The sequence below is a fragment of the Arvicanthis niloticus genome, chromosome 21, assembly GCF_011762505.2.
Source record: "Arvicanthis niloticus isolate mArvNil1 chromosome 21, mArvNil1.pat.X, whole genome shotgun sequence".
NCBI classification, from domain to species: Eukaryota; Metazoa; Chordata; class Mammalia; order Rodentia; family Muridae; genus Arvicanthis; species Arvicanthis niloticus.
The window spans coordinates 24,239,477-24,266,634 of NC_047678.1; the positions used below are offsets into that span (position 1 = coordinate 24,239,477).

The following is a 27,158-nucleotide window of genomic DNA, read 5'->3' on the forward strand; positions in this document are numbered from 1 at the left end:
CGGGAGTGAGAAAGAATTTTTCCAAAAGTTAGTGACCGAAAGGAAGAACAATTTCATTGTATCCCTGAGTTCATGGTTTGCCAAGTGGCTCTGTCACTGTGGGGTCACTTGGCACCCAGATAATAAGTGGGCTACTCAAAACAGAGAAGATGAACATAACCTGGGAAAGGGTAGCTGGAAATCTGGGCCCAGCTGAGACTGCCACCTGCACATAAACTCATCTGCATGAGACTCTCTGTTCACAGGCTTCCAGAGAGTTCCAGGATACTCAAAATGGAGCAGGCATTCTCTCATGGACTCATCTTAGAAACTGTCACAATGTCACCTCTGCTATAGTTTATTGGTCAAGGCAGTGGCAGGGCTCACTCAGACCTAAGGCATGCAGTCATAAGCAGTTTCATGTGACCCCCATGAGGACTCCCATAAGCTTCCCACCCCTGGGCCCCACACTCAAAGGGCTGCCCTTTGGAGTTAAAACTCTGGTGCTGTTGCTTGAAATTCCTCATGAGTCTTGAACAAGGGCATTACACTTCCCTTTGGCACCTGCTCCCACAAATGCAGCCTCTCCTTGTCTCAAATTGTATGTTTCAAAGGGAGCAGTGTTAAAAATGGTGGCCAAGGCAGGTATGGTGATATATCTGTAACCCAAGCTCTCTGGAAGTATGAGGTGGAGGAAGTGAGATGAAGCCCAGCCTGGGCTACAAAGTGAGACCCTATCTCAAAAAGCCCCTCCTCGTATGCTTTTTAAATTACACTATGGCATGCATTTGTAAGTCAGTGAACAACTTTCAGGGGCCAGCTTTTCACCTCTATGATGTGAGTCTCAAGGCCTGAACTCAGGTCACCAATTTCAGCAGCAAGGGCCTTTGCCATTAATCTGTCCCCAAACCATGTTTCTCTAATCGGCCACCAGCCACCTGCAGAGATTTCACTCCTTCTCACTGTATCCTTATATTCAATGTTACACTTTCAAAAAGCAGATTAAGGTAGTTAGGTTCTGTTAAGCATAAAGAAATTAGATTATGGGGAGTTGGAGAGATGGCTCAGAGGTTAAGAGCACTAGATACTCTTCCAGAGATCCTGAGTTCAATTCCCAGCAACCACATGGTGGCTCACAACCATCTGTAATGGGATCCGATGCCCTCTTGTGTCTGAAGACAGCAACAGTGTACTCACATACATTAAATAAATAAATCTCAAAACAAGATTTAATCTACTTATAAAATTCACATTTAAAAAAAGAAATTAGATTATGAAATTGCGATTAGACTATATTCTGCCACGCTTTAGGATTGATAAACATGGTATAAAGCTACTACCCTGTCATGCTGGCCCCTGCTGGGCCTGCACACAGTCATCTTTGGTCTTGCTTACTTGTATTGGCCCACTTTGAAATTGATCAGAGCTTACCTCAGGTCAACATGCAGGCTGAACGTATGCACAGTTACTTGATGAGAAAGACAGTGTCTTTGTCATTGTCTCTATAGATGCAGAGAGGTCCAGGGTCTCAGCAAACATGGATTTGTGTTTGGAGCATCTACAAAGCCATCTGAAGGTATTTAAAGACAACAATGACAACTAGTCTAGTCCATGAGCTCTGTGAGAACTGAGTTCACAATGGGTCTTTCTGGGTCATTAGTTATTTGCCCTTTATACCCAGGAGAGATCCAGTAACAGGTGGCAGAGCAACAATGACAGCCAAAAGGTTACCAGAAAGAATCCCTCCTGGCTGGTAAGATGCTGTATTACTTTTCTTGTTGTTGTAACAAATACTTGACGAAAAAAGTAACTTTTTTGTCAAGGAAGGAAGGGAGTGAGGAAGGGAGGGAGGGAAGGAGGGAGAGAAAGGGAAAAGGAGGGAGGAAGGGATAGAGAAAGGGAGGAAGGGATAGAGGGAGGGAGGGAGGGAGGGAGGGAGGGAGGGAGGGAGGGAGGGAGGAAGAATTTATTTTGGCTCAAAATTTGAGAGTACAGTCCCTGTCAGCAGGAAGGCCTTGTGGCCAGACTATGAGAAGGCTGCTCACACTTCATCCATAGTCAGGAAACAGTGAGAGATGAACCCAGATGGACCAGTGGCTTTCTCCTGTGTACTCATTCTGGGACCCCAGCAAGTAGGATGGTAGTACCCACAGGAGGATCAGAAGTTCAAGGTCATCCTTAGCTACAAAGAAAGGTTGAGACCAGTCTGGGCTACAGGAGATTGTGTCTTGAAAAGAAACGAAGAGAAGAGAAAAAGAAAAGTGAAGAGAAGAAAAAGGGGGGAAAGAAGGGAAATCTAGAGAATGGTCCTCAAATCTCTGAAGGAACAGACATCAAAAAAGCTTTGAGAATGTAGAGCAGTCCTTTCGGTACTATGGTAGAGCCCTTTAGAAATCTCATGGTACTAACTGGAGAAATCAATCTGTAATCCTTCAACTTAGAAAAGTACAAAGGCCAGAAGAACATCTCAGAGGTCAGAGAAAACATGACCAGCTACTCTGATGGAAGGAGTTCAGGGCATTTGTGGGGGGTGGGGTGGGAGTTAGAACAGACCAGCATTCCCAGAGTTTCTTGGAGGAAAGGCTGTTTGCTTTGTGGTAGATGTGGCAAGTGAAGGATTGGCCGTCAGCTATATAAGTGCTGATAGCAGACCATTCTCAGCTCCACCCGCTAAAGAGAGCAGATGAATAGCTTAAGTGAATGTTTGAAGTCCTAGCCCCCAAATAACTTAGGACAACTCCACAGAGCCATCCCGGCTTCAAAGTCCCTGCAGGGTGGGCTGAGGTCCTTGTTGGGAATGCTATACAGGGTATAGCGATTCCATAATAATTCCATAGCCTTGCCTCAGATACCTACCCAGTATTCCTGGTAGACATCTTGCTTGGTTATCTACATCTCAGAGTAGGCTTTCCAAGAATCCCTATGATGCCTGTGGATCAGATGACACTATAGTCAAGTGAGCCACCAAAGACTATCGATGCCTACAATGCCACTAGGTTTCTTGCAACTGGGGAAGGAGTAAGCAAGAACTGGAATAAAATTACATCCCCCTTGGGCAAGGAGACTCCCAAGGATGAGGAGGATGGCAGAGGGAGAATGGCTGGCATTCGGAGAATTTTCAAGACTGCCTAAGAAGAAAAGGGCAAGTATAAAGATCACCAGCACCCAGCTCACAACCGTGTGAGTTAAAGCCACCCCTGACCTTTTTGTCCCCTCTAACCTGAAGTACCAATCTGGGATGGGTAGGAAGATAAGTCAGCAGACCAAGGGCAACCTGGAACAGAATTTTAAAAAGCTATCAAGTGTTGTTTGATGGGCACGGCTCACGACAGACCACACCAGGCCAAATGGTTCCACGGGAGGTTTATTCAGGAGATAAGGGCAAAGGTGACAGCAAGAAGAGGGGGAAGAAAAAGAGAGGTCAGGGGGCTCTGCTTATTTATATAGATAATGACTTAGTCTCTCGCAGGTAAAGGTAGGAATTGAGCCAAGTAGATTCTGGGAATGTGTGGCGGTTGCCTTGGCAACAGCTGTAGGGGTCGCCTAGATGTGATGTCACTGAGTTCGGAGCCAGTCTGATACCAACAAGTGTTCCCTTCCTGCAAACCCTGTAGTTACAATTTCTTTCCGTCTAAAATAGGGTCCCCAGCGTCCTTGTTGCCAGGTATTATAAAACCTGAGCTTATCAAAGGATGATTCCAGAGTTGGGGAAGAGGGTTCAAGTGATGACGCTTCGAAGTTCTTTCCTGGCTGGCATTATTTATTACATGCATCCTGAGAGGCACATTAGGCACTGAACTGCCTCTAGAAAGGAGCCCCTTAGTCAGGAATCACAGAAACAGCTGCGATGGAGCAGAGGCAGATGGGTGTGTGATCTAGTTCCCGCTCACTGAGACTAAGCTCACGCAGAAGCAGAGCTTGTAGGCTTGGGCCTCTTCTGGAACCTTCCCTATTGGATATCCCTAGTCTAGCTCTTCTCCTGGTCCCGTCAGCTTGCCCAGCTCAGTCCTGGCCCCTGTTCCTGCAAAGCAAGTTCTCAGGCCCGCCAGCTCCATGATACCCATTCCTCTGTTCCCCAGTCTCATTTCTTGCAACCCTCCCTAGTCCAGCGCCTCTCATTCGGAAGAGCACGCCCCACTTGGCCGGCCACGCCCCTGAAACCTGACTCCGCCCCACTGGACTCCTCTTTTACCTCTTGGCCACGCCCCCTCTCGCTGCCCAGCCAGGACCCCCTCTCAGTCAGACTCTCTGACTCTAATTCGCTTTCCTCTGCTGCTGCCTTACGCCCCACTTACCTGGTTACGCCCCAAAAATCTGTCCCGACACTCTCTCTAGGCAGTGCTCTTTTCACCTGACCACGTCTCCTCTCGCTGCTACGTCCCACCCCTCTCTCGTAGCCCTAACAGCCCCAGCTTGTTCGGCCACGCCCCGAAAGTATGGCTCCGCCCCTTCTCAGGACGGCCACTCTTCTTCAACACCACGCCCCTCTGGTTGCCACGTTACGCCCTTTTCCCCAATCGCCAGACTCGGCTCACTTACAACTCCGCTCTTCTCTCCAGACTCCGCCCTCTCCACTGCTGCATCCCGCCCCACCATTTTGGCCCCGCCCCAAAGGCCTGGCCACGCCCCGGCCACAGCCCAGCTCCGGGCCACACTCCTCCCTGATTTTGGTTTCTCGCCGCCGCGCTCCGCCCCTCTTGGCTGGCCCCGCCTCCTGGCCCCACCTCCTCCTGGCACCCAGCAGGCTCCCAGCCTCAGCCAGCCTCGGGCACCATGGGCACAGCCTCGTCGCTGGTGAGCCCCGCTGGCGGGGAGGTGATCGAGGACACGTACGGGGCAGGCGGCGGCGAGGCCTGCGAGATCCCGGTGGAAGTGAAGCCCAAGGCCCGCCTGCTGCGCAGCTCTTTTCGTAGGGGCGCGGGAGCCGGGCCCGGGTCGTTGCCTCGCGCGGCGGGGGGCGGCGGGCTGCTGGGCGCCAGCTTCAAGTCCACCGGCTCGTCTGTGCCCGAGCTAGAGTATGCGGCGGCCGAGTTCGAGCGTCTCAAGAAAGAGTATGAGATCTTCCGGGTCAGCAAGAACCAGGAGTTGCTGTCCATGGGCCGCCGAGAGGCCAAGCTGGACACCGAGAACAAGCGGCTGCGAGCAGAGCTGCAGGTAACGCGGGACCGAGCGCACTGCAAGCGGGAGGCTCTGAGGAAACTGAGACCCGAGCTCGCCGCTCAGCCGCTTGGTGGCACCACCATCCTATCCCAGCTACAAACCAAGTTGTTTTCTAAATTGTATAGAAGCTGCTCCTCCGTGAGGAATCATTATTTGAATCTAAATTTCTTATCAGCATCTTTCCCCGCCCTTTTCAGTTTCCGGTTCATTCATTAAGTAAGACACGTTAAATCAACCCAAGTTCAGAAGCCGCAAAATTTCTCAGAGCAACTTCACACAACTCCTCCCGGTTTAACATATCTCCAAGATGGAGCTCTTGGCTCAGTTTCTTCGTGAAGTTCTGCAGATTCTAGGGTTTAATGATATGATAGAAATTTTTCTGGAAACCTCCTTATTTCATCGTTATTAACTGTTGTGATTGAAAATCTTCCCTGAGAGTACTCAAACTCGCTTAGTTCATTTAGTTAATGGACTCAACAGTTACCAAAGTGCTATTGTAGGCCTTATAACAGATCACCTTTGATTCATTCAGATACTAGGTAAAGCAGAATTTCTCAGAGCAAAAAAATGTGGGACTACGCCATGGGCTCAGAGCCTCTCAGGTGGCCATTTGTGTATGCCTTTCTTTTCTGTGGGAGGTATCTCTGACAGCCCAAGAGCTCCCGGCCCATCGAAGTTAAATAAACAGCACAGATTTTTGTAAAAGAAGGCTCCTTCCTTCTAGTCAGGCATCATTCCCATCAGCTATAAACCCTTCAATTATCTGCTGTGCTATTAGCGTATTATCTGGGAAGCTGTTCTCATCCGCAGCTCCCTGCTGGCCTCACTTTCCACTGGGAGGCCAATGTGCTTGCCCCTATAAAATGGACTTGTGGGTCCCTCCTGTCTGATTGCATGTGTGTGCACCACTGCCCACTTAAGAACCATGTGAGTTGGCAGGTAGAAGGGGAGCGGGGGATAGCAAGCTAAAGAGGCAGTGCAGGGAGGACTGACAGACAGATGTCACAGATCACAGATCAGCAATTCCAATTCCTTGTGAAACCTGTTGTTCCTTTCTTACCTGCACAATCTTGAGAAAACTCCCCCATATTTATTTCACTCAACCATGCTGACATTGTACTGGAGGCTTGCCATGGATCCAGACTGCGACTGGCTCAGGAGATCAGTAAAATGATTAACATATAATGCCAAGGAGCACAGAAATCTTCATACGTACCATTCTTCAAGCTAAGCCTTACAAATTGCATGTCTTGTTCTCTTAGAAACACAAGGTATAGAAAAATCCTGGAGCTGGTGCAGTATTTCAGTGAAAAAGCATTAATTTCCGTGGAAAGCTCATTGCTGAAGAACCTGTTTACTAGGATTCAAAGATGTTTGCATTTTTTTGTGTTATGCTTGAAATAATTGACAACATAGAAGTGTTTGATAATTGATAAAATAGTGAGTAGAGGGTAGAGATCCCAACATATGTAAACATATATGTAAGAATTTAAAATTCGAATGAAAGGCTGTTTTTGTTGGGAGATAACAAGGTGCATTGTTACAGGCACTTCAGAAAACTTACCAGAAGATACTTCGGGAAAAAGAGGGTGCGTTAGAAGCAAAATACCAAGCCATGGAGAGAGCAGTCACGTTTGAACACGACAGAGACAGAGTTAAAAGGCAATTCAAGGTAAATTGTTGTTATTTCTCTCGCCCCAACCCTCCCCCAAGTGACATAGATTAAAAGCCAGTTTTCAAAAGTTTTTTGAGCCAGATGTGGTGGCAAACACCTTTAAGTCCAGGACTCTGGATGCAGAAGCAGACAGATCTCTGTGAGTTCAAGGCCACCCTCTACATAGTGAGTTCCAGGACAGGCAGAACTACATAATGAGACTCTGTCTTTAAAAAAAAAAAAAAAAAAAAAAGCAACCAAAAAAGAAAATTTTTTCATCTGATATCATGTGGAACATAGATAAATCAAGTGTCACCGGTGAAGGTCATAGAGCTTTCTATAGAAAAAAAATGCAACCTATGAAGTGTTTGGAAGTGTTTGGGGATATTTTGTTTGGGATTTGGTATGAGGGAAACAAATGTGTTACGTGTCACTCTCACCCATGCCATCAGACTTTCAGCTCGTTCCATTGTGAACAATTAAATGAGGGTCTGGAGAAGTCTTTCTGATACAAATGCGAAGACTGAGAACCAAGTGGACATCAACTTTATGAATAAATGTCCACCCCACCCCCCACCCCCCGCAAACTTGGTGGCATGACTTTGTGATTATGGGGGAAAAAAGTTTCAAAATTAAATTGTACCTTTTAAAAAGATTTTTAGGGAGACCAAAGAAAATGAAATTCAGGACTTACTGAGGGCCAAGCGAGAGCTGGAGAGCAAACTTCAGAGGCTGCAGGCTCAGGGTATCCAAGTGTTTGACCCTGGGGAGTCTGACTCAGATGACAACTGCACAGATGTCACTGGTAAGCTCACTTCATGTTCATGTCCACTTTCTGCAGAACAGCAGTGACGTTCAGGATGGCCAGTAGCCCTTTTGCTCTCTGTGTGCAAGATTAGTGCTTACTCTGTTCTTACAAATAGGGGGACCTTTCAGTGTCTCTCTCAGAAGTCAGGCCCTCCTCTCCTTGAAATGTGTGATGTCCGGAGCTATGTTTTCTCTTGTCATCATATTCTGCCATCCATCCTAGCCCATGGTGTGCATGCATGCTCATGCGTGCACTCTTTCTCTATCTCTCTGTCTCTGTCTGTCTCTCTCTTACTATCTCTGCACACCCCCACACCCCACCCTATTCCAGATCAATCAGCATTTTCCTCCGAAGGACAAAAGAAGGCAGAGTGTGTAAGTTGTTTTTCTTGTTGCTGTGACAAAGTCCCTGGCAACAAACTACTTAAGAAGGAGGGTCTCATTTCTGCTCACGGTTCAAAGGCCACAATCCAGCACTGCAGGGTGTCACAGCAGCAAGAGCATGAGGCAGCTGGTTCCACTGCCTTCACAGTTAGGAATCACAGGGCGATGGATCCTCTGCTCAGCTTGCTTTCTCCTTTCCTTACAGTTTGGACACCCCCCCCCAACCTGTCCTGGAACCAGCCACTTTTAGGGTGGGTCTTGCCACCTCAACTAACCTACTCTAGATGATCCCTGTCAGTTTAACAATCAAGATTAACCTGCAAGGTGGCCACAGGGTGAGAGGCGCTTTCACCCAGGACTGATGACCTGAGTTCTATCCTAGGCCCCAACAAAGTTGCAGGAGACAGCTGATTCCTGAATTGGTCCTCTGACCTCCACACACAGGCAACGAATGGCATGACCATGCCTTCATGCATGCACATGCATGTGTGCTCATGCACACACTATTTTTTTAAAAAAAACATAGCATCACAGGTAGACACCTTGCTTTTCCTGAAGGCACAACCTGAAATACAGTCACCTCTACTCAAATGGCTATGGCCAAAGGCTAGACTGGACCTAGACTGGAAATTATAATCAATAGACAGGCAGGCATGTGTCAGCTAAGGTGGGAAGGGGAGCTAGGCATCCCGGAGTTACATTCTCCACAGATTGCTTCCTATATAGTGATGTAGTCTTTGCAACTTTGTATAACACCTGCAGTGTGGTCTCACCATTTCCAAAGTAGTTCTGCGAGTCACTCAAAAAGCTTTGGTTTTATAATAAGCACACAAAACATTTTTCTATTGTTAAAATTGATAAAAAAAAAAAATCACAGGATCGAAGGCATTTCCTATGTTTCAAGGAAAAAAAATCAACTGTGATTAATATCAAGGAAAGGAAATGCTTCTTGTAGCTATAAGGAGAGAATGCTGTGGCCCTCCTACTTATAAGGGTTGTGTTATAGTTTTACAAAGTGATGTGTTTGGGAGTAAGATACGGCAACCGGCAGTTCCTTTCTAGTTTGCATTATATTCCCATTGCATTGTGGTCAGCATCCTGGGACTCTTACTACTAACTTTGGAGAAAAAGATGCAATGATTTGACAGGCCAAGGGCAGCTGGGAAATTCCCTCCTGCTGTCACATCAGCAGCACTGATTGCTTCCATGTTGATTGGTCAGATGTACAATGTATCAAATCTACCATAGGAGTCTTGACAAGTAAGCAGTCTACCTTCAAAGTCCCTTCATAAACTGGGCAGAATAGCATCCCCTGTTAATCTCAGCAACCAGGAGGCAAAGGCAGGTAGATGTCTGTGCATTTGAGGCCAGCCTAGTCTATATAGTGATTTCAGGACAGCCAGGGCTAAGTCTCATGAAAAAAAAAGTTCCTTCACATTTAATTGATGTATAAATGCCCAATTGCAAGTAGGTTTTTAGAATTGTTTGTGGTGTTTTTAAAGTCCCTCATTTTAATTTTTTATTATATTTATTAATTTTTTTATTTTGTGTATATGTATGTGTGTGCATGTGGGTAGCGTGCGTGTCAGAAGATACTCTGGAAGAAGCAATTCTCTCCTTCTACCAACTACACTCCAGGTTTTGGACTCAGGCAGGTCCTGAGGCTTGGTGGCAAGCCCCTTTACATGCTAAACCATCTTGCTGGCCCTAAAATGATTTTTGCTAAAACCTCTTTGTTTCTTAGATGATAACTAGGATTGTGTTAACCAGAGCTGAAGTGTTCTGCCAGAAGTCAGTGCCAAAATGTTTTTTAAAAACCATTATTTCAAGGCTTATTATATTTATAAGTTGTGTATCTTGATGTGAGAACCCCAATTTGACATATGTGGAGAGTTTTCAAACATTTGGTAACTTGGTTTTAATGAAATTCCAATTCCTCGTTGCAAACAGCTGCCGGAACCCAATGTGAATACTGGGCCAGCAGGGCTCTGGGCAGCGAGCACTCCATAGGCAGCATGATCCAGCTTCAACAGTCCCTCAGAGGCCCCGAGTTTGCCCACAGTTCTATAGATGTGGAAGGACCGTTTGCAAACATCAACCGAGGTAACCAATCCCTTGCCTGGTGCTTGTGACTGCTTATGTTCTGGAATCTTGTGCAACAGAGCGTGACATTAGTGTTCTGGAACATTCCATTGGCAAGCCAGCATGCACAGAGATGGTGACTGACATCCTTCTTATCAGGATAACATGGTTCTCCTGCCATCCTGCCCAGCCAGGTTCTAGCAGCTGCTTGATTCTCTGAATTTATAGGTGCTTTTGTTGAGCCACAGGGATATGATGTAACATAATTGATGTTACTGAAAGGCCATGCTGTAAAGCAAAATACAGACAGGCCTGCTAGGTCAAAGAAAGAGTGTGTCCACCATGTTAGTATTACCGAGTGCTGCCAAAGCACTGAGCTGTGCAGACCTGCACAATCATTGCAGCCCCAAGAACCTATCAGTAGCTCTACTCTTGTTCCTTAAAACAGTAAAATCATTTCACTGGAACAATGCAAATTATTTTTATATTGTGTTCGTGATTGCCAGAGAGTTCACAATTTTTCCTTCTGACTAAGCAGCCTAAAACCGCTTTTCATTTTACACTCTTCTCAAACTCTGTGCCTCATTGGATGTCAGAATGAGAGGGCAAAATGACGTGTCACCTTGGGAATGCAGACTCCCTGCAAATAGAGCCACTGCCCTGGGGATCCAATGTTCTCCAGGGGAGACCAGCAGTGGCATTCATTGCCACGAATACCAGAAGAGAATATGAGGCTAGCTTTGTCAGTAGTAACATGTGACTGTCTGTCTGTTAAGGCTCCCCCCTCCCCCCAAGACTCGCTTGGAGTTATTTTGTCAGTTTCATTCTGGTACATTTCTCGTGAATTTATGGGAATTTTACTTCCAGATGACTGGGACGCTGCTGTGGCTGGTTTATTACAGGCCACCCCTTTGTTCTCACATTCCCTGTGGAGTCACCCTGTCAGATGTTACCTCATCTACACAGACGAAACTCAGCCCGAAATGGAACTTTTTCTTAAGGTAGGAACATTCATAAATTGTATATTCACTCATTGAAAAGGCAACGCCTGGAGCTGGAAGGACTGCTCAGGAGTTAAGAGCTCTGGCTGCTCTTGCAGAGGCCCCAGATTTGCTCCCCAGAACCTAGATGCTGGCTCACGACTGGCTGTAATTCCTATTCCAGGGGATTAGATGCCCTCTTCTATGCTCTGTGGGCATCCAGGCATGCACAGAATACACATACACACATGCAGGCAAAACACCCATATGCATAAAGTAAAAATAAGTTTATCCGTTTTAAGAAAGACAGAAAAGGAAATACAAGTTAGTAGCTGGGGTGGCACACGTCTGTAATCTCAGCACTCAGAAGACGGAGGCAAGAGGACTATAGTGAGTTTGAGGCTAGCCTGGACTACAGAGGGGGATCCTAGCTCAAAACAAACAAAGTACAAATTAGTATTATATTCAGTCTATAATTGCATTTAAACTAAGTAGCTAGGTGTTGGGGGTAATATTTTTAAAAACGTCGCATGGTCCTGCTGCTTTCCGAGCAGCCGCCATGATCCCAACTAGCAGCGGCCAGAGGCCAGAGGCCAAGAGCTGCGCCATGCTCCCACCGCTGCTCGGCTCAGACCACTGCTCCGGCCCGCTTGAAACACCGGCTCTGACACCCACCATCGTGGTGGCTAGATCAGCCAATCCACCATGCTGTCCACAATGTTTGGATTAGCCCAGATAATAGCCGCCATCCCGCAGTACCTGGTAGAATGAAGACTCTTAATACTTAATGGCTATCCAATATTTATATATTTGGAAATATTCAGTTAACAAGATGCCCACACAATTAGAATTGTTTACCCAATTAACTAACCTAGATATGAATAACCTCTTGAGACTGCTAGAGACACAAGGACATTCCCAGCCACCATCTCTCCTCCTCTACCTCTTTTGTCTCCTCCCCTCTCTCTCCTTCTCACTCTTCCTTCCTCCCACATTAGCTCCTCCCCCATCAGCTCCACTGCAAACAATGTCAGCAGCAGGAAACCATCCTGCTACAGCTTGGTATTTATGAGATTATCCATCTTAAAAAAACAGAAAACATTGGGTTTTGCTTATGACGCAGTTTGGGCCAGTATTCGTGTGTGGAAGGGCAGACATCGTGTTACAACTCTTAGTTTTTAAAAATATTAAAAATATTATTTCAGGGGAAACCTGAAACAAGGACAGGGGCTACGCCATGATGCTGAGACTAGCACTGGGACTTTATGGCTTTTTTTCTTTTCATTTAATTTCATACCTAAAATATATCATTAAGATGACATTATCTTAGTGGTATACACCTTTAAACCAGCACTCAGGAGGCAGAGACAGGCAAATCTCTGTGAGTTTGAGGCCAGCCCGGTCTACACAGCAAGTTCCAGGACAACCAGGCTGTTGTACAGAGAAACCCTGTCTTGAAACACCAAGAAAAAACAACCCAACATCTTAACGTAAAAGTAGAAAATATAGCTAAAAATTTATATAATAAAATGGCATTCTTTATATTTCATTAACTATTTTCTGCAGGGTTTGAGTCCTTCATTAGCTGGGTCTGATTTAGTTGTTGTCCTTACAACTATTTCAGATAATACCAAAGTTTAATCCTTATCTCAACTTTGAACTTCTCCAGGCACCCCATGGAGTTATTCTAAAGCCTGTGGCCATTTCTGGCTTGCTACCTGGTTTCACGTGGCCCAGAGTCAAGATTTGTTTTTATATTTTAAATTATTGGGAAGAGAAAATATAAGAAGACTTTCATTATGTGAAAATTATATGAAATCTACACCTTATTATCTATTTTTTAAAAGTATTACTGGAACATGCCCAGGCGTGTGTGTGTGTGTGTGTGTGTGTGTGTGTGTGTGTGTGTGTGTGAGAGAGAGAGAGAGAGAGAGAGAGAGAGAGAGAGAGAGAGAGATCCACCTATTGCTGTGCTACAAAAAAAGAGTTAATTGGGACAGAAACCAAAGAGATTTTAAAAGCCTCTGTTGAAACAGTTGAATTATTAAACATTATTATTTTTGTAGAAATATTTGCCACCTGACCTTTTATAGGAGAAATCTGTATACCACTAATGTCACAAATGAAGTTTAAATGCATCTGCCTGCCCCAGGAGAAATCCACTGAATTCAGTCCACAAATTGTTAATAGATTTATTTAGCGTTCCCTTGTAATATTATTCAATCTTGGTAAGATATTAAAATATTTTAAATCTCAAAGCTTCCATCTTGTAATCGAACATAGGTAACTCCCAAAGACAGTCGGAGGCTTCTCACTAATTGCTTGCATAAAAAAAAATCATCATTATTTAGTAATATACTTTATCATAGAACAATATTTTTTCATTAAGAGTTTTTAATTTTTTATGTTTCTAGAAATGAAATCTAGGGCTTTTCATTTGCTAGGCAAGCCCACTCTTATGGAAGCTACATTTCCTAGCTCAAAGTACCACACACACACGCACACACACACACACGCACATGCATGCACGCGCACACACACACACACACACACACAGATATATACTTGGATCCTTTAAAACAAGAAAACAAATTATCCATGATATAAATAACAAGAAATATCAAATCAAACTAACCTAATACTTTCTTCTGTTGTTCGATTGTGAAATAAATCATCTTCTGAGCTAGAAAATAGCCATCTTGTTAAACTATCATTTTTGTTCTAGAGAGAAACTTACTTTTTCTCTATAAGATTTTCTTTAAAATGTGATTATTTTAATTTTTTGTGTTAGAATATAGCTATAGAGACTGTTCTAAAGATGCCTTTTAAGTGACAAGATCCTCTCTACCTTTAACTAAATATATCATGCGCTTATATATTTTAACTAAATATATCATGCGTTTATATATTTTAACTAAATATATCATGCGTTTATATATTTTAACTAAATATATCATGCGCTTATATATTTTCATTCATTTTTAGGACCATTCACCTAAACTTAAAAGAATGTGTGAGACAATGGGATATTTCTTCCATGCTGTTTATTTTCCAATAGATGTTGAAAATCAGTACCTCGCTGTAAGAAAATGGGAAATTGAGAAGAGTTCTTTAGTTATTTTATTCCTTCATTCAACATTACCAAGGTAAGCCAAAAAATATTTCTAATTTAACATTCACATCAGCTGTAAAGATATTACTAACAAGTGAACTTCAAAGATAAGTCCTAATTCCATTCTCGTAGTTAAAAACAGTGTGTGAAATCTAATAAACTTCATAACGACCTCACACCTAAATAAAAAAAATGTAAAGTTTTATACCATCAGACCTACCAGTATCATTAATATAAAGACTGTTTTGGTCAGCAGTTGGCAAATAGTGACCCAGGGCCAAACGCTGCCAGGTATCAGCTTTTTGTAAATAAAGTTTTATTGGAGCATGTAGTGACATTTTTGAGAATTTGGGAATTTGGGTTTCTTTAAAAAAAAAACACACACACACACACAGAACTATTATAAGAATGTGCTTTAGTTTTAATCCCAGGTGTAGGAGTATGGGCTGCTGCAGACTGTCCACAGCAGCTGGCTATGATTTGCCTCGTGCTCTCGTAGACCCATAGTTTTGCCAGCTACAGATAGTTTCTGCAATTGTGTAACGTTTGGAATTCTGGGAACTTCTCAGAGAGTGTTTAAATGCTAAGGCCCCAAGAGAAGGGGTGGGTGGTTGTTGGTTGTTTAGGGAGGTTGGCTGCAGTTTGGTAGTAGCTGTGGTCAAGGAAGAAACAAAAGGAAAGAAGTTAGATTCGGGGATTTTCCTAATTCCTCTCTCTCTTCTCTCCTGTCTAGTGTTCAGGGGTGAAACCCAGGGGGAGGGATGAGAGCCGGAATAGAGGATGAGAAAAAGAAGGACCCACAAAGTAGCAATGACCAGCTATAGAAACACAGTTACATTTCCTTGACGTCTGTAATTTTTTAGCAGCTGCTTTCATAGTAAAAGGGCACAGTGGAGTATTTACAACAGAAACCCTGTGTCCTACATAGCCAAAAATGTTTATTGTCTGACTTTACAGAACAAAGCTGGTAGCTTCTCATTTGGGTCCACAGTAAACCTTTTTAGACACAATTTGAGAGAGGTGAAGTTTCAATCTGAATATAACTATGTTAATGCATCTTACCTACTGGGTTTTTAATCAATCAAAAATACATGGTGTAGATATACATAAAAAAAAAATTGGCCATCATGGGAGGTTAGCTATTCTATTCAGACATGTTGATGGGATTAAGCCCTTGCAAAGCATTAGTTGCCTTTGAGTGTGGCCCAGCTATGACTGCTAACTGTGTGCAAAACTGTGAGATCTCTAGGTCTATCATGTTCCCCGAGTTAAGCCTTATCCTTAGTCCTTAAGGCTCTGCCTTGTAGCTGGGCCTGATAACTCAACCTTAGAGTCTCAACTGCTCAGTAACCTGAGGCAGGAGGATTGCAAATTGCAGACCAGCCCAGGCAATTTAGCAAGATTCTGTCTCAAAATGAAAAACCAAGGACTGGGTATGTAGCTCAGTTAGTAGGGGACTTTCCTAGCATGCACAGCCCTGACATTCAAGTACCTGGAGAAGGCAGTGGTGGGCAGAGGCCAAAAGCTGATGACTTTTGGCAATTTAATTCTCTGTTGCCCTCTTTAGACCCCTGTTAATTTAGGGGTCTAAAGCTGATGGCTTCTGTCAGTTAACTCTCTCTTGCTATTTGGAGGCCAAAAGCTGATGGCTTCTGGCAATTAACTCCTGCTGATAGCAGCAGGGGAAAAGAAACTTAGTTTCTTGGGTTCTTTTTTCTTTGACTCAGGGACCTCTCATTGGCCAGGCAAGAGGCTCGAAGTTCATTAAGTCTTTTTGAGTAAAGGGAGAAAGAGAGAGAGAGAGAGAAAGAAAGAAAGAAAGAAAGAAAGAAGAAAGAAAGAAAGAAAGAAGAGAGAGAGAAAGAGAAAGAAAGAAAGAAAGAACGAAAGAAAGAAAGAAAGAAAGAAAGAAAGAAAGGAAGGAAGGAAGAAAGAAAGAAAGAAAGGAAGGAGGGAAGGTAGGTCACCCACACAGACACATGCATACTGGATGAAACAGAAAAGAGTTACACTTTATTGTTGTTTTTAGTTTTTACACCTTCTCAGGATAATTGATAAATGTGTTTTTAAACATTGCATATCATATGTTCATAGTAAGTTTAAGGCAACAGTTCATGTCATAGGTTAAAAGGCTTAAGGAGTTACAATTGAATTGTTTATGTCTTTCCATTAAGGCTAGTACCTGACTAAACATTAATTATGTATTTTTGACTCCACAAGTTCATTATAAGTTTAAAGCAATAGTTTTTATGTCACAAGTTATTATAGCTTGTCAAAAGACAAAGTATCTGGCTTGTGTCTTATTATTTTGAAGTTTTGTATAGATAGAGTAGTCCATCATTTATTTTCTGTCCTTACACCTACAATAAATTGCCTATTTCCAGTTTATGACCTGTAGCTACCAGAGAGTGACCTCATTCCTATCCTAGAAGGAATGTTTTCCTTGTCTGTAATTTATTCCAAGCCTGTTTTCTTTTCCTAGTACAATTAGCCCATGACACATGAAGGTTCACAGAGCTCTATTTGCAGCTTTTATTCTATAGGGGTCTTGAAATTACTTGTCTGAATTTAGGAGTTCTATAAAATCATTATCAGGAATTATGAAACCATCAATTCATCTAAACAGCATTACTACATGAAAGTGCATCTTCATATTGATTCTGCAGGAAATCTGCCCAACAGGGTGGGCTGATGCCCCGGAATCATTAGGCTATGTGATAGTGACAGGAAAGGCAGATCAGCAGTGAGAAGCAATCCTGGGATGAAGTCTCTGAGCTCACCCATCGCAGCCATGCAAAATGGTGGGCCATCTCCAGAATACTCACTTGCTCTCCATAGCCTTTCCTAGATGGTTTCTGACACACAGGATTCTGGGATCAGTTTCCAACACCACACAAAAACAGGCATAGTGATGAATGCCTGTATTTCCAGCATTCAGAAGGCTGAGAAGGAGAGACTGAGGATAAAACTCAATGGTAAATTAATTACCTAGTGTGCATGAAGCCTTATATTCAATGCCCAGTTACACATATACACACATAACACACACACACACAACACACATCCACCACATAACACACACACATACATGCTCACACCAGAAACACACACATATACATACACACTCAAACAAGATATACACACCACACATTTATTCACACACGTTTCACATAAACACACATCTCACACCACACACACATCATGCTCACACATACACACCCAGCACACCATACACAGACACACATCTTACAGTACACACACACACACACACACACACACACACACACACACACAGAAAAAAAAGAAAAGACAGGACCACAGACTGCCTAGTGGCTGGGTCAATAGAGCTAGCGGAGCCCTCCTCAGAGTGTGTCTACAATGCCTTTCAACTGGTTGCCTTCAGCTAAGTCTCCTTTTTCTACCTTTCTCTCCTTGCATTAAGAATGTATCATTTTTAATACCTAGTGTTACTTGGCCATATCTTATGTCACTTGGTAATATATACCCTTCGTTGTTAAATTATTCTTTTAATTCTTATTTTTAATCTCTGAGGCCATCTTGCTTTCACTTGTTAATAAGATGCTGTTTGTAATCTTTACACTTTTCACCTTCGTTTTTGTCCTCCTGACTTTAAACTCGTTTCTCTCCCACTCATTTTCTATTGCCTGTCTATCCACTTAAAGTAAATTTTTGTTTATTTTTTGAAAATTGTTCTTCTTAAAGAATCAGAATTTTAGTCTCTTGCATTTGTTTCGGCTTTCTTTTGGTTGAATTTCCCTTATTTCATTGCATGTCTTTCACCATTTGCTTCTCTTGGGACTACCAAGAAGAGTGGCAGTTGGGGCTGGAAGTGTAGCTCAGTGGTACAGCACTTAATTTGCATGTGTGAGGCCTGGGTTCCATCCCCAGGGAGCCTCCCTCCCCATGAATAAAAATACAGAGGTGCAACAGGAGTGAGGAGCTCAGACCTCAAATACAGGTGCTAGAACCTTTGTATCAGATTACTCCACCTCTGATTGGCTGGCTCTCTCAGGTTACTCCACCTCTGGTTGGCTGGCTCTCTCAGGTTACTCCACCTCTGATTGGCTGGCTCTCTCAGGTTACTCCACCTCTGATTGACTGGCTCTCTCAACTTCCTAGAGACAAAGCTAGAAAGCACCCAGTGAACAGATTGGGAGCTTCATTGGGGGGAGAACTTTCCTGATCAGTTATTGCTCCCTTTGTGTATATGGGACCCACATAGTTACTTAGAGAAACCATTCATTGGCCCCTTGAATCATTCTGTATCCCTATAGGAAACACTGTCCTTAAAACTTCATAGTCGTTAGGTATGAAATGAATAGACTCAGAGCACATTGTACTAACAACACACTTGTTGGTAGGTAAGGAAAGTGAGTGGGGGACTCACGCTTAGTGGGGAGCACAGGTGTGTGTCTCTCCAGTGTCACTCACCAGAGAGGGTTCAGAAGGGGAGCTGACTTCTGACACTCTCCGTAGGTGCTCTGTAATGTACAGATTTGACTCTGTTCCTTTGGCAGGCACTGTTTACATGAAGGATAGAAACAGGAATACTCATGGCTGAATAGAAATCCTCTAAATAATGGGCTCAGCTTGCCTCCTTCACCGTGCCTCCAACACTGCTTATACAGCTAGGGTCGCCAAGAATGCTTGGTCCCGAGGAGAGGGAAAGGCAGGCTGTCCCTTGGACAGCAGCTTGGCTGACTAGCTCAAAGAGGCATCTGCCACTGGTTTACCTTCTCAAGAAACAGCTCTCCTGGGGACATCTTCAGTGCCCCAGAGAATTTGTAGCACCTCTAGTACTCCTTAGATTTGCTCAGTTCTTCTTTTAGCCAGATCACCTCACAGAATGCAGTATGTGGGCGCTCTCCGTCTATGGTTGATCTGCTTCCATTGTTCCTCGGCTTCACTGTTTCCGATCCTTCCTCACAAAGCATTTTCTCCTCTATCGACTGCATGGTTGCCTGTCAGCCCACCCCTCTGGCTGGCTCCTCCAGAGCAGGTCAGCCCAGCAGCTGGCCTCCAGCCTCTCCGACTTCAGCAGTTACCCATAGTGACCTATTTGTTTCGCCTGTACCATCTACTTTCCTTCCACCGGAGTATTTGACCCAGATCCCTGAACCTACATGGAAGTTGGGTGGTGCTGTGAACATCTATAACTTCAGCACAGGGGAAGGAGAGACTGGCAGAAAGATCCCTGGAGCTTGTGGTTAGCCAGGCTGGCTGGCTCAGTGAGCTCCGGGTTCTGTGGAGAGACTGGGAAAGACATTTGACACTAACTTCTGGGCACACAGACACACACTTGCACATACATATTTTTTGGAAAGCTTTTCTTCTCAGTAGCTGGTCCCTTTGTCACTCTGGTAAAAGCCTGTTTGGGCACTTAGGCTGGTCACGTAAGTCTCTGCTGCCACAGTGCCATGTAGCTCATGAAATGACAATTCCCCGTCTAGTTTTTTACTGGAAGACTGTGAAGAAGCCTTTCTGCAAAACCCAGAGGGAAAACCACGATTAATCTACCATCGCGTGGATGATGGAGAGTCCACTTCTGACTCTGTCCAGCAGTTACTGGATCAAGTTTCCAACCTAAGCAAGACACCTAAAGCCAAGGTAAGACACAGGAAATGTTGGAGGGCAGAGATGAGACCAGAGACTGGGGGAGGGAGGGAGGAAGTCAGGGTGTCTGTAGAGACGGGACATACAGGAAGGGTATCCCAATGAGATCAATCCGAAGAACCTCAGAGATCGTTTTAATCACCTGGACTTTTCCCTTGGAGTGAAGTTTGTTTGGCTTTGAGCAGAGTGGCAGGGACCAGTGTGGTCCTCTGTCAGTGATGTGCTTGATGTTGTCTGAGGAATAGAGTAGTTGGGAGGGTAGTGAGAGGCCTGAGACCTGGTGTAGACATCTAGATGACAGATGCTGGGACACACACACACACACACACACACACACACACACGTATATGCTGTTTACACTGAATCCCTGTGTGCCCTCAGACAAGTTACTTAACTTGCCTCAGTTTCCTCTTCTGAACAGCAAGTTCACACTCCAGCATCTTTGTTGTAAGGAACTTGCTGAGATAAAAAGTTAAAGTGTTAAAAGGCATCTGCTGGCCCTCCCTCCTGATGCTACCCCTCCCTCCTGATGCTGCCCCTCCCTCCTGATGCTGATGCTGCCCCTCCCTCCTGATGCTGATGCTGCTCCTCCCTCCTGATGCTGATGCTGCCCCTCCTTCCTGATGCTGCCCCTCCCTCCTGATGCTGATGCTGCCCCTCCTTCCTGATGCTGCCCCTCCCTCCTGATGCTGATGCTGCCCCTCCCTCCTGATGCTGACAGTGCTCTGACTGTGTTTCCTTGTTACCATTGAACCTTTTCTCCTAGATCATCGAACACTCGGGAGATCCTGCGGAGGGAGTGTGTAAGATTTACATGAGTGTGGAAAAGATTATTAAACAGGTAAATACGCATTTCTTTGTAAGTTTTCATCTAAAATAACTTCATGGTAATTAAAAAGAAGAGTTTTCCAGATAAAACTCCTCATGTGTCATTTTTGAGAACAGTACCCCAGGAGAGCGCCATCTCTGTTGGGAGTTGTTACTGGAATGAGAAGCTGGTATTGTCAGGATCTGCATCACCAAGCTGGGCTTCAATACCTGTTAGGTATAAAATGCATCAAAAACACACAATCCAGAGGAGGCAGTTGAGGACAAATGTACATTTTACTCCACAGAGAGGTTTTGTGTGTTCTTTGTGTACTTGGGGTTTTTATATATTTGAGATGTCCCCCCACCTTGCTATCCTTAACAGCAACAGAGAGGGCAAAAGCGCCTTACAGGGGGACAGAAACATGGTCCATGGCGGCAGCTGGAACTGGATTCTTTGGAATCTCATGTATTTATATTTTCCATAGCTGCTTGGTATTATGCCTGAGATTATATTTTTTGCAAAAAAAAAAAAAATCATTTCAGAATTGGGTCAGCAAAAATACCAATAACTAATGTCAAAAGGCAGAGAACACCCTTATCTCCAAGTAAAATAGGCAAAGTGGGAAGGTCTCCCTTGTTTGCCTGATGATACCCATCTTCCCAGGAGACCTGATCTGAAAAGGAAGGAAGGAGTTACATTGCTTTTTGTTTGGCTTTTTTTTTTTTTTTTTTTTTTTTTTTTTTTTTTTTTTTTTTTTTTTTTTTGAGACAAATCCTCTGAGTAACAGCTCTGACGGTCCTGGAACTCACATTGGAGATGAGGCTGGTCACACGCTCACAGAGATCTGCCTGCCTCTGTCTCCCTAGTGCTGGAATTAAAGGCATACGCCACCTAGTCTGGCTTCACCTTTTCTAATTAAATTGGATTGTGGATATAGAGATTTGTCATTTGAGGAGAGTGAGCCCAAAATGTAGTGCTAAAGGACTCAGCAGCACATTTACAGTCTCCAGTGCAAAGGCTGCCCAGATGATTCCGAGGTTTCCAAACTCAGTGTTAGAGCCAAGATAAGTAAGATGCGTGAGGACCGTGAAATGAACCATCTTTATCATCCATGTATTTTCAGTGATCCCATAGGGAGATTAAATGCGACAGCAGAGAGGCTTGACATTAAGAAACTCTCACACGTCTCACTCACAGACGTGGTGGCCACACCTTTAATGCCAGCACTCAAGAGGCAGAGGCAGGTGCATCTCTGAGTTCAAAGTCTACAGAGCAAGTTCCAGGACAGCCAGGGATACACATCAAAATCCTGTCTCAAAACAACAATAATAACAACAACAACAAAAAAAAAAAAAGAAAGAAAGAAAGAAAGAAAAGAAAGAAGTCCTATCTCAGTAATTTAATTCTATGCCTTATTCCTTCAGCATTAGTGCAGTCTTTGAAGTCATTCACTATTGGGGCTGAAGAGATAGCTTAGTCTACAGAGCACTTGCCCCACAAGCATGAGGACCAAAGAAGGAGTCCAAGTACACACTTAAAAATACCAGGCATGACAGTGTGTGCTTGTAAAATCCCCGCACTGGGGAATTGGAGACAGGAAGATTCTCTTAGGCTCCAGCAAACACAATTGGTAAGCTCCTGGTGACAGACTCCTTCTCAAAGGAGATAAGTATTTCTGAAGATGACACCCAAAGCTGTCCTCCTGAATCCACAGTCGCACGTGCGCGCACACACACTTTTTAAAAAGTCATTCACTAGCCAGATATGATTGCATCTATTACATGACATTTTCCAGAAATGTCATCAAGCGCCCTGATTTTATTTTGAGAGGAACTCTTTATGTTTTTAGTATTTTTATTTTACACTAGAATTCTATGGTTGCAAATTAATTCGTATAAGTACTTATAATAACTCTTCCTTGCGAGCCTAAGTCTGCCCTTACTCGCCTGCGAGTAAAGCCCTGCAAGCCGGCTCCAGCTTACAGGTCTCCGAAGTTCACTTGCTTTCTGGTACTCAGGACATCCTTGGGCTCGAGAACACAGACGCGGAGGTGAAGGATGGGGCCAGTGACGATTCTACTCCAGAAGAAGATGATTTTGGGGATGTTCTGTGGGACATACACGATGAGCAAGAGCAGATGGAAGCCTTTCAGCAGGCTTCTAGCTCCGCCCATGAACTGGGATTCGAAAAGGTAAACTTCTAAGCCCTCTGACAAGTGAAGGTCAGTGGTTGACTGGGGGGATGGCACAGCTGGTAAAGGTCTCGTTACGTAAGTATTAAGACGCATGCTCAGATCCACAGCACGCATGCGTGTGCAGAGTTCACAGCGGTACCTCCCTTGGCGAAATCCCTGCAGCTCATTGGTCAGTCAGCCTAGCCAATCAGTGAACCTGGGCTCAAGGAGAGACCCTGTCTCCTAAAATAAGGTGGAGGATGATAGCAGAACTTATTGGATGGAAACTTATGGCCTCCACATGCAACTGCGCTCACATCTGCGTGTGTACACACACCCCACACACACCATTAAAACTAATAATAAAAATAAGTATTGTGACATTTTTCTTTTGTGAGCACAGTCTTCGGGTGCGGGCTACTTTTGTGCGGCTGGAGAAAGCCCAGGAGGGAAGGCTGGAATTCTGTGCGTAGAACTCAGTGTCATGGAGATCTCAGGCAGTCTGTCCTAGCCTTTCTCTTTGAGGTAGCCTGGGAGACTTGGGGGTGGAGGACATTTGGGAGGGGACAGAAGAAACCTGCTTTTGTTTAGATCCATTCTTAGCCCTAGAAACTAAAGCAGACTGTGGAACTCCATGTTCATTCTTCTGACCAGCAAATCTAAGGTTGCTGTCTGGGCTCGCACAGCCGTCTGGGATACTTCCTGTAGTTGAGGGGCTCTAGGGTCACACGATGGACTCTTTGCAGTATTTCAGCAAACATCTGAACATTGTAAACCCCCACCGAAATCCATGCTGCCCCTCACACTCTCAGTTACAGCAATGCCTTGGGACCCATTTGGTAATTCAGGCCCCAGTGTATATAGGTCAGTGCCCACACAGGAGCTCTCGGCCAGCCGCAAGTTTGTTTTCTCACACGCTTTTCTCTCATGTTTTCAGAGGATGATCAGAGGCATATGCAGTCTGATAATATAATAATATAAATCTGTTTTATGTTTCTTTCTTTCTTTGTTCCTAGTATTACCAGCGGCTGGATGATCTGGTGGTGGCACCAGCTCCAATCCCACCCCTCCTGGTTTCTGGAGGACCCGGTTCTGGAAAGTCCCTTCTTTTATCAAAGTGGTATGATGAGATACAGTTAAAGCACTCTTTTTGCTGTTTTTTTGTTTTGTTTTGTTTTGTTTTGTTTTGTTTGTTTGGTTGGTTGGTTGGTTGGTTGGTTTTGTTTTTTAGAGACAAGGTCTCATGTAGCAAAGTTTCAATCTCACTATGTAACTACAGATGACCTGGAACTCCTGATCTTTCTGTGTCCACCTCCTCTAACTGCAGACTTTTAGTTAAATGTTTATTTTATTAACATTTTATGTCAATTAACATCATCTTGTAATTAAAATGAGGAAATTAGTTTAAAAGGTTCTAAAAATAGCGTGAGCTCACTAATCTTATTCGTTACAATGTGAATAGCCATGTAATTAAGGACTCTGGGGCAGTGTTTGATGTCTGGCTCTTTGTGTATCTGTTGTAACTGTAACAGACCACTGTCAGCTTTATAAAGAGTCCTCTGTTTTTCTCTCAGGATTCAGCTGCAGCAGAAGCATTTCCCTAACACTCTGATCCTGTCTCACTTTGTGGGGAGACCAACGTCAACCAGCTCAGAGTCGTCTCTGATTATCAAGCGGCTGACCCTGAAGGTATGATGTGGGCGCTCAGGGGCGATCTGAATGTTATGCAGATTCTGAAGCTCTTGGGGCTGAGTTGTTAATAATAAGCAAACTTATTATTTGTTGGTGTTGTAGGGAGAACATCACTAATTTGAAATCTGAACTGCCCCAAAACCTGAAACTTTTTGATAGCAGTGAAGATTGAATGTTGGGGCCTTGTGCCTGCAGGGCAAGCATTCTACCACTGAGCTCCAGTCTCAGGGAACATCTGAAGCTTTCTGAGAATCAACATGACAATCCAAGTGGAAAATTCCATGTCTGAGCTCATGTGATATGTCACAGTTAAAACACTGGCTCACTTTGGAAGGTTCAGAATTACCTTCAGGCTACTTGTAAAGTGTGTGTATGAAATAGAAATGATTTTTATATTTAGACTTCAGCCCAGTTCCCAAGATCCCTTATTATATGTATGTGAACATTGCCCAGAACCCCAAAAATCTGAAATCTGAAACACTTCTGGTGCCAAACATCTTGCACAAGGAATATTCAACCTATGACAAGCTATCTTGGACTTGTGTAAGATTTAAAATTTAGTACTTGGGTTGGAGAAACGACTCAATGGCTAAGAGCACTTGTTGCTCTTACAGAGGACCCAGGTTTGGCTCCCAGCATCCACCTGTCAGCTCACAACTATCTGTAACTCCAGTCTCAGGGGATTTGACACACTCTTCTGGTCTCCATGGGCACTGCATGCACACAGTACACATACTTACATGCAGGTAAAATATTTATACACATAAAATAAAGGTAAATAATTTTTTTAAAAAAAATTATGACTTATAGTCTGCAAAGAAGACTCAGTCAGTAAAGTGCTGGCCTTGCAAGCATAAAATCTGAGTTTCTATCCCCAGCATCCATGTAAACACTTGGGCGTGGCAGCATGCATGTCTGTAACCACAGCATGCATGATGGGGTGGACAGAGACAGGGGGATCCCTGGAACTTTGTGGCCACTAGCCTAGCCAGTTAGTGAACGCCAGGTTCAGTGAGAGACTGTCTGCAAAGAAGGTGGAGAAGCAATTAAAGGAGATGCCCAACATCACCCTCTGGCCCTCACATGCAAGCACACACACACACACACACACACACACACACACACACACACACACCAGTACTTGATCCCACTACCGTGGGGAGTCAGTGCTGCCATACACAGTGAGGATGGAAAGGTCCCCCTGCTACCGTGGAGTACGGCTGGTTTACTTTGAACATGATGTCACCCTGTCACCCTGCAGCTGATGCAGCACTTCTGGGCAGTTTCTGCACTGACACTGGACCCTGCTAAGCTTCTGGAGGAATTTCCACATTGGCTGGAGAAGCTCTCGGCCCGGCACCAGGGTAGCATCATCATCATCATCGATTCCATAGATCAAGTCCAGGTGCCCCTCTCACTGTGTCTTCTATTAGCAGATGTGCTCAGAGACCAGGGGACCAGCAATGGTGGTAGCAGGCATCTCAGTTCTGAGCTCCAGGGAAGGAAATGATGCTGTCCCCTTTATTTCTACTTAATTTTGGGGAAGAAGCGTCTGAATTAAAAAAAAAAAAAAAAAAAGAATGGTATGCTTATAGAGAGTAGCATTAAGTAAATCTGTATACTTAGCAAAAAGTATTTATGGGGTTGAGCTAGGGCTTCTCTGTGTCCCTTGGCTGTCCTCTAACTCATTCTGTAGGACAGGCTGGCCCTGCCCGAACTAACGGAGATCCACCTATCTCTGCCTCCCAAATGCTAGGATTAAATGCCTGCTCCACCAGTGCCCAGGCCTATTTTGACATCATTTTAAGGCACCAACATTTCCTTAAATGTCCAGAGTTCAAATTTGGTGATAACAGTGTTTTTCTAACCTAGGATAAACCATTCCCAAATAAGAGTTGTATCCTTAATAATAAGGAAAGTGTAATGATAATGAGACTTTTATCTGACTGGAGCACTCTGGGGATTGTTCTGAAATGCTGTTATTATAAATTGGCTTCTGTTGTGTGCTCCTCAGCAAGTGGAGAAGCACATGCCGTGGTTGATAGACCCCCTGCCCGTGAACGTCAGAGTCATTGTCTCTGTGAACGTGGAGACCTGCCCCACAGCGTGGAGGTACGGCCAACCCCGCGGGCAGGCAAGCAAGGGGGCCAATCCAGCGAGCAGGCAAGGCAAGGGTCCTGCAGTGTGTCTTCGGTCTTCATGTAAATGTCACGGAGGCTGGAGAGAGGTGGGTGGCCTCAAGGAGAAGCCACCATCTGTAAGACTTGGGGGGGAGTTAGAGCTGGGGCGGGAGAGAAGGGGGAATGGAAATGACTACCAACTCTCCGAACCTAGAAATGAAAGGTAGTTGTGACTTCATGGGCTGAAAAAGGAGACCCAGAGAATGGGCGAATTTGCTTGGGGGGGAGGGGATATTGTAGGTTTGTTTCTCGAGTGGGTTTAATTTGAGTTGCCAACTGTAAATCTAAGTAATGACGTTTAGTAGGCAGGTAAATCTGTGGGTAAGAAATGACGTCTAGTAGGCAGGTAAATCTGTGGAGAGGTGGGGCAGCCTGGGAATGACAGTACAGATACCTGTTATTCTAGGATGCAGGCTCCCTTTTTTGACAACCCTCGGAAAAGTGATATAAAGGTTGAATTCTGGAAGGCAGTATTTATTCCTTACAGAATTCCCTAGCCTATTTATTTTT

The 27,158-nt window shown here is 44.3% G+C and overlaps 1 protein-coding gene and 1 long non-coding RNA gene across 2 annotated transcripts in view; one reads left to right on the forward strand and one right to left on the reverse strand.

Annotated features, from left to right (window-relative positions):
- LOC117693738 (uncharacterized) overlaps nucleotides 1-4,380 on the reverse strand; it is a 53,351-nt gene extending 48,971 nt beyond the window's left edge. The window contains exons 1-2 of the long non-coding RNA XR_004604463.2: nucleotides 4,275-4,380; nucleotides 1,411-1,549 (exon numbers count right to left, since the gene is read on the reverse strand). This is a non-coding gene — a long non-coding RNA (uncharacterized LOC117693738). The remainder of the gene's footprint in view (nucleotides 1-1,410; nucleotides 1,550-4,274) is intronic.
- Nucleotides 4,381-4,672: 292 nt separating this feature from the next.
- Nphp3 (nephrocystin 3) overlaps nucleotides 4,673-27,158 on the forward strand; it is a 41,136-nt gene continuing 18,650 nt past the window's right edge. Inside the window, exons 1-13 of the mRNA XM_034484347.2 lie at nucleotides 4,673-5,133; nucleotides 6,686-6,811; nucleotides 7,448-7,598; nucleotides 9,935-10,087; nucleotides 10,934-11,067; nucleotides 14,032-14,192; nucleotides 19,630-19,786; nucleotides 20,559-20,633; nucleotides 22,621-22,794; nucleotides 23,793-23,896; nucleotides 24,351-24,465; nucleotides 25,730-25,873; nucleotides 26,483-26,580. Coding sequence (XP_034340238.1) covers nucleotides 4,753-5,133; nucleotides 6,686-6,811; nucleotides 7,448-7,598; nucleotides 9,935-10,087; nucleotides 10,934-11,067; nucleotides 14,032-14,192; nucleotides 19,630-19,786; nucleotides 20,559-20,633; nucleotides 22,621-22,794; nucleotides 23,793-23,896; nucleotides 24,351-24,465; nucleotides 25,730-25,873; nucleotides 26,483-26,580 — 1,973 coding nt within the window. The 5' untranslated portion in view covers nucleotides 4,673-4,752. The remainder of the gene's footprint in view (nucleotides 5,134-6,685; nucleotides 6,812-7,447; nucleotides 7,599-9,934; nucleotides 10,088-10,933; nucleotides 11,068-14,031; nucleotides 14,193-19,629; nucleotides 19,787-20,558; nucleotides 20,634-22,620; nucleotides 22,795-23,792; nucleotides 23,897-24,350; nucleotides 24,466-25,729; nucleotides 25,874-26,482; nucleotides 26,581-27,158) is intronic.